General features: G+C 41.9%; 2 protein-coding genes across 9 annotated transcripts in view; both read right to left on the bottom strand.

The window, feature by feature from the left end:
• Window positions 1–82: 82 nt before the first annotated feature.
• On the bottom strand, window positions 83–7,151 carry LOC311085340 (cyclin-L2-like). Of its 6 annotated transcripts, none has more exons than XM_084117823.1 (10): window positions 6,897–7,151; window positions 6,057–6,131; window positions 5,868–5,977; window positions 5,680–5,800; window positions 3,338–3,402; window positions 3,166–3,265; window positions 2,058–2,298; window positions 888–978; window positions 732–800; window positions 83–375 (listed from the first exon to the last, which is right to left on the bottom strand). In XM_084117823.1, exons 1-10 carry the CDS (start codon window positions 7,143–7,145, stop codon window positions 255–257), a joined length of 1,242 nt encoding a protein of 413 aa, XP_083973949.1. In that variant the 5' UTR covers window positions 7,146–7,151; the 3' UTR covers window positions 83–254. The 6 variants fall into 6 exon arrangements, with proteins under 6 accessions (XP_083973949.1, XP_083973950.1, XP_083973951.1 ...); XM_084117824.1 differs by having other exon boundaries at window positions 732–797; XM_084117825.1 differs by having other exon boundaries at window positions 888–966.
• A 2,023-nt stretch (window positions 7,152–9,174) lies between these two features.
• Window positions 9,175–13,325, bottom strand: part of LOC311085335 (von Willebrand factor A domain-containing protein 1-like) — a gene marked incomplete at its 3' end in the record, with an annotated part of 10,983 nt that continues 6,832 nt past the window's right edge. The window contains exons 3-6 of one of the 3 annotated variants that reach the window (XM_084117818.1): window positions 13,101–13,325; window positions 9,901–10,676; window positions 9,516–9,813; window positions 9,175–9,437 (exon numbers count right to left, since the gene is read on the bottom strand). The exon at window positions 13,101–13,325 is cut by the window's right edge and continues 54 nt beyond it. In XM_084117818.1, the coding sequence (XP_083973944.1) occupies window positions 9,175–9,437; window positions 9,516–9,813; window positions 9,901–10,676; window positions 13,101–13,325 (1,562 nt within the window). Of the gene's footprint in view, window positions 9,438–9,515; window positions 10,677–13,100 lie in introns of all 3 variants that reach the window. The other 2 variants (XM_084117817.1, XM_084117816.1) reach the window with 2 other exon arrangements.

Below are 13,325 nucleotides of genomic sequence, written 5' to 3'. Positions count from 1 at the left end.
TCGATATGTGTATTTTGTAAAATTTCTGTATGTATTTCTGCAATAAAAAAAGGAAGAAAAAACACACATTTTAAACACGTAGTCACACAGTTATTAAAATTCTCGCATTTTATTTCAATTCTTATGCGACTGTGACTAGATTTCTCTCTCAGAAAATACACATACAAAATACTTTTTTCAAGGCAGTTTAGATCCATACAAGCGGCTTCAGACGATTGGTCAGTTTTAGGCCATTCCCCAAACACCTGATGACATCATCTCCTGCGAGACGAACGATTTGTCCGCTCTCGTTCGCGTTCCCTCTGTCGGTGTCTGTAGGAGTGTGTGTGTTTGGGAGAAACGGACAGCGATGGAGAGGACTCGCTACGACTGCGCCTGGAAGACAGACAGGTGGAACTATTCCGTTTAATTTAATATTCAACAATATTATTGATCTGAGAACTGAACTGAGCTGGACGATGACATCACGGTTTTCTTCAGAGTGGCTATATATATTAATGAACTAAATTAAAAACTTTTTTACAACAAAAATGAACCATCACTGAACTTAAGCTGGACTGTGACGCTACTTTCTTCTGGAAACAAACTTTGTTGCATTATTTTCCTGTTATCTCTGTAAAGCTGCTTTGAAACACTCTGTACTGTAAAAAGCGCTGTATAAATAAATGTGACTTGTCTATTCGGCGTCAGGTTATATATATTCAGGTGTGAATGCTATAGATGAGGGTTACCTGCGTCTGGGAGGAGACGGGATCCAGCGAGTGTTTCGTCGTTCATCACTGCGACTCAGACGCTTCCTACTGAGAGAGAAACGCGAAACACTAGCTATCTAATATCACTAATATCTAATATCACTAATATCACTCTTGTAAAGTCGTGTAGCTCACCGTTCTCGGCTTGTGATCTTTCGACAGGCGTTTTTGAGGGCGAGATGCGACAGCGGAGATTCATGGTTCTTCTGGTTTTCTGCAGGAGTCGCTGAGAGAACGAGAGAATGAACGGACAGCAGAAACATATTTATATTTATATATATACTCTGTATATATACAGTCAAACCAAAAAATATTCAGACACCAGATATCATTTGTGATATTGTTTCACTAGTGTGATCAGGACACTATAGCTCATTTATGTAAGTGAGGAGAGCAGAATAAAGTAAACTGTGACATACTACACCCAAACATTCTTCATACAGTGACTACCAGTGACATTATAAAAATGTGTGAACAAAAATGTGAATGAACAAAAAATGATTTGCACAACAAAGCAAATCTTTAACATAAAAACTCGATTTCAATATATGAGAGATACTCATTTTGTATTGAATGCTATTTATTCCATATCTATTCTAGATTATATGAAACATTATTAATCTAATGTAAAGACAACAAACACAATTTAGTGTATAAAAACAAAAAAAACAAAAAATCACAGGACAGGTTTCACTTTTGGAGGCTGGCTCCATTTATTATCAAAACAAATAAATGACAGATTAGGTGCGGGCGAGGGTGAACCTTCGTGCCGGGCTGTACAGCGCGGGCTCGTCAGGCAGCGACCACTCGAGGCCGAGGCCTTATACGGCCTACGCTGTCCTCGCCAGCGTCCTCACCGTTAGGTCCACCAAACCTAGCTCCTGGAGCAAATTGTGAAACTCCTGAAACCCTCCGGAGGGTCTGGTGGACCCGAGTCTGCTCTCCAGAGCATATACGAGTGGTGACTCTCTCGATTAATGCTAATGCTCGATAAACATCTAAAAAAGATGGCCTCCAATGGGTTTCGAAACTTTCGCCTCCGGATTTTGCCTCAATTTCACTCTTGACGCGCGAATTAACAAAGTGGTCAAGCGTATAACTAGCCGTGGCAGGCGCAAATTTTACGCGCTATTCGCGTCCGGTGTGAACGCACAGTCACAGAAGGACGGACAAAACCAGTCAAATATCAACTGAGTTCTGCTCCTATTTTATTACCATTTTCTAAACTATAGTGAATAAACTGATAATGTGAGAAATGTTGAAGGTGTCTGAATGAATGTTGTTTGATTGTATGTATGAACGCACCAGGTTTAGACGCAGGAGAGAAACTGCCCGCCGGCTCGCGTGTCGGGGTGTGTGTTGCGAACGCTTTTCCTCCGGGTTTGCTCGCCAACTTTAAACGTGTTTCTTCCACCTGCTGCTGAAGAGCCGTCAGCGAATCACACCGGAGCGTGTACAGCCGCAGAATACAACAGCTGATCTCAATCAGGTCCTCTTCTGACACCCCGAACAACAAGAACCAGGGCGGCTGCTTAGGCAGAGGGATCTGACCATGTTTAAAAAACATTCAGAACTTAAAGGAGTAGTTCACTTCAGGATTAAAATGTCCTGATAATTTACTCTCCCTCACGCCATCCAAGATGTTCATGTGTTTCTCTCTTCAGTCGAACAGTAATGAAGGTTTTTGAGGAAAACATTCCAGGATTTTCCTCCATATAGTGTCTTCAATGGGGTCCAACGGGTCGAAGGTCCAGATGTGAGTTTCAGTGCAGCTTCAAAGTCTCGAAATCGTTCAAAGTTCAAAGACTTCAAAATCGTCTGACATCGTTGTTTTACCTTTTATTTATTTATTTTGTAAATGGTGTTTGACTCAGTCTTTGCACGGCTTTTTAAACACTGGGTCGGTTCTTCCGCCTACGTCACGCTTGACCTTTCAACCTGATTACGTAATGTGTGTCTCATCACAGCTAGTGCAAGACCAGCATCTGTGGTTAAAAGTATATAAATGTTTATGTTTTGTTATAAAATGTCCGCTGGTTTGTCTAGATGAGACTCTTATTCCTCGGCTGGATTGTGTCGAGACTTTGAAGCTGCACTGAAAATCACATCTGGACCTTCGACCCGTTGGACCCCATTGAAGACACTATATGGAGAAACATCCTGGAACGTGTTCCTCAAAAACCTTCATTTCTGTTAGATGAAGAAAGAAACACATGAACATCTTGGATGACGAGGAGGAGAGAAAATTATCAGGAAATTTTATTCCTGAAGTGAACTACTCCTTTAATGGGAACGTTAGCAAAATGTTCTTAGAACTTATTTTTGTTACATGCTATGTGTGTGAAGGTCAGGTTTAATAGTTAAAAACCATAAAATTATCTAAATAATACGTCAGCAGAAACATGTGATTCACCTGTAAAACTCTTGCAGAAAGAAAGATACACGCACATGCAACCGTTTCAGCACTAAACCTCAAAAACACATCAGTCCTCAAGCTGTCGTTCATGTAGTTCCTGGAGAAACACAGACGGACCGTTACAACACAAGTGAGTGTTTTCATCACAATGTTTAGTTCCGGATCTCACCAGGCTATCTGAAGCAGTCTGGTGTTCTTCTCACACTCCAGGACCTGGAGATACACCATGATCACCTGCACAGGTAACACACAGACATGGGCAGTATTTCAATTAAATGTATTTTAAATACGTATTTAATTACTTTAGTGTATTTTGTCATTTGTATTTTGCAGGTGTGGAAAAAATAAAATGTAGTTTGTAACAAAATATTTTGAGGGAGTGTATTTAGAGTATTTCAAATACTTAAATACTTAAGAAAAATCACCATATGCTTATCACCATAGTAAATGATTTTGCCATATTTTCGGTCTGATGTTGGCAATGGCAATGTCCAGGTTAGATGCACGAAAATCACGTGACACCCTGTAGACTGGGCTCTCTCCAAGAAGTGAATGAGTTTTGAACACAGGAGAAGAAGTGGCGCTGCTCCTCTTAAAAACGGCATTAAAGGGTTAGTTCACCCAAAAATGAAAATTCTGTCAGTAATTACTCTCCCTCATGTTGTTCCAACCCCGTAAGACCTTCGTTCATCTTCGGAACACAAATTAATATATTTTTGATTAAATCTGAGAGCTGTCTCACTCCTCCATAGGCTTCTAAGACATTATAACTTGCTGGCCCAGAAAATGTATTAAAGACATCGTTAATATAGTCCAAGTGACTCCAGTGGCTCAATCTTAAGTTTATAAAGCGACGAGAATACTTTTTGTGCGCAAAACCCCCCCAAAATAACGACTTTATTCCACTATTAATTTCCTTCTCTCTGGGCCTCGAGTTATTTCACATAGTGTTTTAGCGCAGCGCGTCTGTGTTGCACGTCACCACGCAGGCTCACTATTGGCCGACGCTGGTCATGTGTGTGATGCGTGTGACATACAACACAGATGCGCTGCGCTAAAACACTACGTGAAAAAACTCGAGGCCCAGAGAGAAGGAAATGAATAGTGGAATAAAGTTGTTATTTTGGGGGGGGTTTGCGCACAAAAAGTATTCTCGTCGCTTTATAAACTTAAGATTGAGCCACTGTAGTCACTTGGACAATATTAACGCTGTCTTTAATACATTTTCTGGGTCAGCAAGTTATAATGTCTTAGAAGCCTATGGAGGAGTGATCCAGTGCTCAGATTTAATCAAAAATATCTTAATTTGTGTTCCGAAGATGAACGAAGGTCTTACAGGGTTGGAACAACATGAGGGTGAGTAATTACTGACAGAATTTTCATTTTTGGGTGAACTAACCCTTTAAGATTATTGTGGGAGTATTTTTGTATTTTCAAAATACTAATTACTTGTATTTTATTTAAATACATTTTTCACATCAGTATTTTGTATTTTATTTTGTTACATTTCATGAGCCAGTATTTGTAGTTTGTAACAAAATAGTTTTTGATGTATTTGTGCCCACCTCTGGTAACACAGCATGAGGCCAGAACGCAAATGCTGCAAAATGCGTCACAATTTTAGAAATTACACAACTTACATCATGTACATCCTAAATTGTAACACTGAAACAGCATTTTCTGTGAAACTACTTTAAAACAATACGTATTTGTTATTATGTGCACTAGAAAACTCTATACAAGAAAACACAAGAACAAAAGTCATTGGACTACAACTTTGAAAGGTTTACGAGAACATGCTATGTAACGCAATAATGAACGTTAAATGTTGGGCTATACTATTCGTTTCGGTTACACTTTATTTCGATAGTCCACTTCAGACATTCTACTAACTATAAGTAACTTTTCAACTACATGTCAACTCACTCTCATTAGTGAGTCTCACTCTCACTCTCACGACGTATACCTGGGCATTTAAAATCCGCACTGTGCAAAAGATGGAGTTGAACGTAAGACACAAAGTATAACTTTGTCTTTAACGGGCGTTATTGTGTTACTCATCTTCGTAGTCAATCAACGACACTTTGAAAGAGAATTTGTTACAGTAACGCAATAATGAATGTTAAACGCCCAGGTATACTTTGTGTCTTATGTTCCACTCCATCTTTCACACAGTTGAGCAATAAGCGGAAAAAAAATAGTATAGCCCAACATTTACTGTTCATTATTGCTTTAATGTAGCATGTTCTCGTAAACCTTACAAAGTGTCGTCCAATGACTACACAGATGAGTAACAAAATAACGAACATTAAAGGCCCAGGTGTGCGTTGTGTTTTGGTTCCACTCCGTCGCGCACACAGTGCTAATCTCCTGGCTGCACGCAGATTTACACGGACGTTATGAAAATGACATCATATGCACTGTCTGTGAGATGGAGCTGAATGCTTTGGGCTGAACTTGCGTGAAAAGTATGTTTCCGGCCTGAAATGTGGCAAATGAGCGTGTAAAGACCTTGTGTGGGTGTTTGATGTGGACGCAGAAGCCGAGCTCCTTCAGCACGCGCCGCTCCGCTTTGATCACTTGACTCTTGCGGCTGACGTAGCCGTCGTCCAACAGCAGGGGGCAGAAAGGCCTGACGGAGACAGCGAAGCGTCAGAACACACTCCAGACTCACGCTGTAACGCTCTAACGCTCGTTACCTGTTTCCCGCGGCATGCTTGAGGTGGTGGAAGACGTTCAGGACGTCCCTTGCGCGCCGCGGCTCCTCCTCGATCTTAGACGCGAGCTGAAGACACGCCACGGCGACCGTCTGCGGCATCATCACGAGAGGGTTAAAGGTTAAAGGTCATGCATGAGAGTGGCGGACAGCTAGTTTAGAGATAGCTCACCTCCGCACAGTGTCTCACGAATGATTTACAGTAGAAGAACCGATGGAACAGGATCTGGGCCGTTGCCATGGCGACCTGACAAAACATCGTAAACAACTGTGTTTTCATGATAATCAGGGATGTATAATATTAAACTAGCATTGAAATCAACGACAGACTGATATATTAGCCAGGCTTATTTAGAACTCATACAGGCCGGTTGCATGAACCTCTAAGACTAGTCTTAGAAGTTAGACATCACATTCTTTTCTTTAAGACTGTCCATAGCTTTTTTAAGTCAGTTACATAAAACCGTAGATTAGTCTAATTTGATACTGAAAACTAAGACTGACTGCCCTTAACTAACTGCTAGTGGGTCATACTAGAACTTAAGACATCAGCTGTGTCCGAAACCGCTCACTCGTTCACTAATTAGTATCCTATAGTGTATGACATTTGACATATTGTGTATGACATTATGACATTTGCTATATATATGCTATATGTATAGGGAACAGTTTCGGATTACCATAATGGCTATGTTTATGCAACCGGCCCCAGTTAAGTTACTTTTCATATTCAATTCAAGGACTAAGTTGTAAGGCTAGTCTAAGCCGTTTCGGCAACCAGCTACTGAAATGTTCCCTATATGCTTAGTGAAACAACAACATCTGGTCTTAGACTGGCCAGGGTGGGGTTTAGACCAGCTAACAAGAACCTAAAACCCCTAAACCCGAACTAGACCGGTTTGGCCAATCTGAGAGCCAGCTGACCAGTTTAATCAGGTTTAAAACCTTTTTTTTTTCACTGAAGGGAATCGTGTTGACAGGTAGTTGCTAGGCAACATAAAACCGCGCGAACCTGAGGCAAACGGAGCAGAATTCCCGCGTTCTGGATCATCTCACACATCCGATTACGTAGCTGCTCCTCCGTGCGCGCGGACAGCCCGTGAGCGCGCGATGGGCTGCAGTGCACGCGCTCGAGGGGCAACAGGCAATTCTCCAGCGTGAGCGCGACACCCGAGTAGATTTTTCCCGCGATTATGATCCCGTCACCGGGCAGAATCAGTCCCGCGGCCGCCGCCATTTTGATTTTCACGCGGATGTACATACCGTTCAACACGCCCACAGCGCCATCTGCAGGACTGAGGGAGCCAACGCAAATATAAAAACATGAAAAATTAATTATACTCTGATATACAGTCAAACCAACAATTATTCAGACACCAGATATAATTTTTTATATTTTCTTTAGGGTGCAGACACTATAGTATAGCAAAATAAAGTAAACTGTGACATATTTTACCTAAAAATTCTTCATAAAGTGGACTAACAGTAAAGTTAAAAAAATTGCTATACCTTTTTACACCACAGACTGAACAAAATGAATCATTGCTTGGTAATTGGTTGAGCTAAACTGGTATTAACTGTAGTTAAATTTAACAGCTGACAGATATTCAACATAATTCATTTGTGAGACAGTCTAACAGAAGGACGGACAAAACCAGTTCATAACTCTGAGTTCTTGTCATATTTTATTACCATTTTCTAAACTATAGTGAATAAACTGTGATAATGTGAGAAATGTTGAAGGTGTCTGAATAAATTTTGGTTTGACCTTATAATAAATATGATTATCATAAATCCAACTAAAAAGGGATCGTTGTATAGGTAATATAGTTACTACTACTACAATAAAACAGATAACTTCGTGTTTGCAACCAAATAAACAGATCAACATTTTGACAGTTTTAAAGAGTATTTTATTGCGGTTTTACAGTAGGAACAATAATTGTTCACTGAACATTGTCCACATATGGTTCTCATTCGGTTATTTATGGGAACATTCTGGGAATCAACATTGTTGGCTGGGTGTGTGAGAGCCAGAAACATTAAGAAAATAGTTTAATACATTATAAACAAGAAACACAATATACACCAATTCCCTCAAAACATACACAAAATTAGAAGAATAAACATTAACATTAGTAAACTGTTTAGTTATTTTGGCAGATTATCATTGTAATAAAAGTGTATTTTATTGAGATGTGTGAAATAATATGAAATAATGAAACACTCATCAAATTATTTAAAAGGTTCTTCTCTTTAATACTGCAGTTCAAGCCTCAACATCTCAGTTATCTGGTAAAGAATTATCACTAAAATCAATCCAGTGATAAGAGTGAAGATGTTGTTTTACACTCGCTAGGTGGCAGTAGACACACACATCAGAGATAATAATAACACAACTCGGATCTGAAACACCTTAAGTGTGTGTGTGTGTGTGTGTGTGTGCAGCAGTGGAGCTTTTAGGTGTCAGGATGGGATTGCATGAGGTTTTCACAACTGTCAATCATAATTTTTTTTTACATTAATTTGAATTATTAATTTCGTTAGTCAGTGCTCATTTCAGCTGCATAAGTACAGTTAAACTACCAGTAAAAAGTTTTGGATCGGTACGATTTGTAATGTTTTTAAAAGAAGTCTCTTCTGCTCACCAAGACTGCATTTATTTGATAAATAATAATAAAAATATTGTGAAATATTATAAAAATGTGAAACAATAAAAAAAAATAGTTTAACAGTTATTTTTAATTGCAGTTAAAATAAATGCAGCCTTGGTGAGCAGAAGAGACTTCTTTTAAAACTGTAAAAATCTAACTCATCCAAAACTTTTGAACGGCAGTGTAGTTGAGTACGGAATCCAGTTCAGGTTTTACATTTCCCTGTAAAGTGTGTGTTAAGTGTGTTATGTGTGTTACGTGCGTATTAAGTATATTAAGTGTGTGTTAAGTGTGTTATGTGTGTTACGTGCGTATTAAGTGTGTGTTAAGTGTGTGTTAAATGTATGTTAAGTGTGTGTTAAGTGTGTTAGGTGCGTGTTAAGTGTGTGTTAGGTGCGTGTTAAGTGTGTGTTAAATGTATGTTAAGTGTGTGTTAAGTGTGTTAGGTGCGTGTTAAGTGTGTGTTAAGTGCATGTTAAGTGTGTGTTAAATGTATGTTAAGTGTGTTAAGTGCGTGTTAAGTGTGCGTTGAGTGCATGTTAAGTGCATGTTAAGTGTGTGTTAAATGTATGTTAAGTGTGTTAAGTGCGTGTTAAGTGTGCGTTGAGTGCATGTTAAGTGCATGTTAAGTGTGTGTTAAGTGTGTGCCGTGCAGCAGAGCCCCTCACCGCGCCCACTGCGGTACACCGGCGACACACACACACGGCTGCCGCAGCTCAGATGCGTTAGCCGCGTGGACAGTGTGTGTGATGGCAGATACACTGAGCAGAACAAAGGCTGATCTTCATTCTTCCAACTCACCCAGTAGCCCAGAAGCCCCGCCCCCTGCCCCTGCCAATCAACCTGCACCAGGCCCCGCCCTAATGGGGTCAACTGGAGGTCAGCAAGCGGCGGGAGAACTGAAACACACACATTACTAATCAACACTCTTAATTAGCATAAACAGGAAGTGTGTCAATATCAAACAGTTGAAGTACCTTCAGGTGTGCAGGCTCGGACTGACAGCGCCCTCTGCTGGCCGGAGGAGTGCAGCGCAGTCACAGTGATCAGGTACTCGGTGAGTGGGCGGAGCTGAGTCAGGAGGGCGGAGCTCTGATGGGGGGGCAGAGTCACAGTCCGGACCGGGCCGCTGGGAATCTCTCCGTACTCCACGCGGTACTTTACCTGCTCAGGCTGGACCGGACTCTGGACCGGACTCTTAACTGGACACTGGACCGTACTCTGGACCGTACTCTGGACCGGACTCTGGACCGGACTCTGGACCGTACTCTGGACCTGCTCAGGCTGGACCGTACTCTGGACCGGACTCTTAACTGGACACTGGACCGTACTCTGGACCGTACTCTGGACCGTACTCTGGACCGGACTCTGGACCGTACTCTGGACCTGCTCAGGCTGGACCGTACTCTGGACCGGACTCTTAACTGGACACTGGACCGTACTCTGGACCGTACTCTGGACCGGACTCTGGACCGGACTCTGGACCGGACTCTTAACTGGACACTGGACCGTACTCTGGACCGGACTCTGGACCGTACTCTGGACCTGCTCAGGCTGGACCGTACTCTGGACCGGACTCTTAACTGGACACTGGACCGTACTCTGGACCGTACTCTGGACCGGACTCTGGACCGTACTCTGGACCTGCTCAGGCTGGACCGTACTCTGGACCGGACTCTTAACTGGACACTGGACCGTACTCTGGACCGGACTCTGGACCGTACTCTGGACCTGCTCAGGCTGGACCGGACTCTGGACCGGACTCTTAACTGGACACTGGACCGTACTCTGGACCGTACTCTGGACCGGACTCTGGACCGTACTCTGGACCTGCTCAGGCTGGACCGTACTCTGGACCGGCTCAGGCTGAACTGGAGTATGAACCGGACACTGGACCGGAGTCTGGACCGGACACTGAACCGGAGTCTGGACCGGACACTGAACCGGAGTCTGGACCGGACACTGGACCGGACTCTGGACCGTACTCTGGACCTGCTCAGGCTGAACCGTACTCTGGACTGGACTCTGGACCGAACTCTGATTCGGACTCTCGACTGGACTCTCGACCGGACTCCAGCTCACACGCAAGCCACCTGGACTCAAGTCCGACACCGTCACGCTTGCTGGACCGAACCGCTCTGGAACCAGTGAAACTCGCTTTACTAACAAACATCACATTCTTATATTCATAACTGCAGTTTACAGCTGATATTAACATCTGTCTCCGGTGCAAATATTTATTTAGGGAATTTTTTGTAATTATTGAGTAATTACTAGCACTGTCAACTTTTGAACATATATTTAAAAAAATAATAATATGAATATAACTGTAGTAAAAAAATAATTTAATTTAATTTCAGTAATTTATTTCACAAGATGTACATAAATTGCTGAAATTAAATAAAAATGTTCTTACTACATCTTTTATGTATCTTGTGTGCAGGATTCAATTACTTAATGTATTAGTATTTGCATCAAAGATACATCCTAGGATGCGCTGGGACACAGGTGACACAGGTGATACAGGTGACCTAGGTGACCCAGGTGACCCAGGTGACACAGGTGACACAGGTGATACAGGTGACCCAGGTGACCTAGGTGACACAGGTGACCCAGCTGACACAGGTGACCCAGGTGACAAAGGTGACCCAGGTAACACAGGTGACCCAGCTGACCCAGGTGACCCAGCTGACCCAGGTGACACAGGTGACACAGGTGACACAGGTGACCCTTCCCCTTACCTCGGATGAATTATTATTTTATTTTTTTGAAAAATGTAGTGTTCATCGGAGGGATCCAAGACCCCAGGAATTTTGTTGCACTTGAACCACGAATACACACACAAAAAATGTAATGGATTCGAGTTTTGTGGTTGAAATTTAAAAAAGTAACAAATCCTTCCCTCGCAGGTCAATTTGTCCCCCTTAGGAATGAATGGAATGTGAGGAATGCTTCAGTACACGCAGAAAAACCTAAAAATGCTCAAAATTCAAACTAAAAATGCTAAAACTTTACCAAATTAAGCAATAAGCCCCTTGAAGCCGTGTTTTACAGTGGATGTAGAACAGCTGAGGGCCGTTGTTAGACTCGCCGCGGAGTAAAAACCCCCTCAGCTGTTCTAAATCCACTGTAAATCACAGCTTCAAGGGGCTTATTGCTTTTATAAAACGGTTACTCCATAAAAATATTAATATTTATTTTATTCATAAAATAAACAACAGCAACAAAAAATATAACTTTATAACACATTTATTCCTACGCCAAGAAATGTAGTTCCAAAGAGGTTGCTAAGCAACACATGCAGCAACAAAGCATCACAAACTGCAGTTGCGCAGTAACACTAATGTAATGCGGTCACAGGTGTGTGTTTGTGTAACACTAATGTAACGCGGTCACAGGTGTGTGTTTGTGTAACACTAATGTAATGCGGTCACAGGTGTGTGTTTGTGTAACACTAATGTAACGCGGTCACAGGTGTGTGTTTGTGTAACACTAATGTAACGCGGTCACAAGTGTGTGTTTGTGTAACACTAATGTAACTAATGTAACGCAGTCACGGGTGTGTGTTTGTGTAACACTAATGTAACGCGGTCACGTTTGTGTAACACTAATGTAACGCGGTCGCAGGTGTGTGTTTGTGTAACACTAATGTAACGCGGTCACAGGTGTGTGTTTGTGTAACACTAATGTAACGCGGTCACAGGTGTGTGTTTGTGTAACACTAATGTAACACGGTCACAGGTGTGTTTGTGTAACACTAATGTAACGCGGTCACAGGTGTGTGTTTGTGTAACACTAATGTAACGCGGTCACAGGTGTGTGTTTGTGTAACACTAATGTAACGCGGTCACAGGTGTGTGTTTGTGTAACACTAATGTAATGCGGTCACAGGTGTGTGTTTGTGTAACACTAATGTAACGCGGTCACAGGTGTGTGTTTGTGTAACACTAATGTAACGCGGTCACAGGTGTGTGTTTGTGTAACACTAATGTAATGCGGTCACAGATGTGTGTGGAGTCATTTACAACGGCTTCGAACGTGGCTCAACCAATCAGAATCAAGGACTGGAACTATCCGTTTTATAAAAATGATTTTATAATGTCTACATGTGAATCTGAATGAATACTGAACTGACTTTAGGACCCAGCGGAACAGCTCATTTGCTCCATATAGAGCTATAAGGCCATCTAGTGGCAAGAGTTATGAAATATCATGTTATATTATTATTATCCACAAGAGGTCGGCAAAGACACCCAATGTAAGATATTTAGAACTGAATTAAAAGGGTTATGCATGAAATGCATTTTTAATTTAAGTAGAAAGAATATGAGGAATGTGCTTCTAAATGACTATTTATTTATTATTTATTCATTAAATCTAGTCATTTAAAGGTAAATAAATAAAAAAATAACAATCTCCAAAAATAAAAAAATAGAAAAATATTATCAAAATATTAAAAAAAGAAAAAAGAAGAAGAAGTATAATTTTAGGGCTTTGGGTCATTTTGACCCGCGAGGGAAAGATGAAGGTTATTCAGAAGGTGTGTGTGATCGTCCGCTCACCGGGCAGAGTCCTGAAGCTTACGCTGAGGTTTCTCCTGTAGGGGATGCTGTGGTCAGGAACGAGCCAGGCGGTGTAGGGTGTGTCGGGCCACAGGCCGGTGAGTTCGGCCCAGCTGGAGTTTCCTGGAACAGTGAGGGTTGTGTGTGTGCCATCTGATGGGTCAGGCTTGTAGTGAAGACCGAAGGTTCCCAGATCTGAGCCGAACACCGGCCGCCACTGCAGAA

This window comes from Abramis brama, assembly GCF_963993115.1.
Source record: "Abramis brama genome assembly, chromosome: 6".
NCBI classification, from domain to species: Eukaryota; Metazoa; Chordata; class Actinopteri; order Cypriniformes; family Leuciscidae; genus Abramis; species Abramis brama.
Note: the sequence above shows the minus strand (reverse complement) of the source record. Positions and strands in the feature narration are given on the sequence as shown.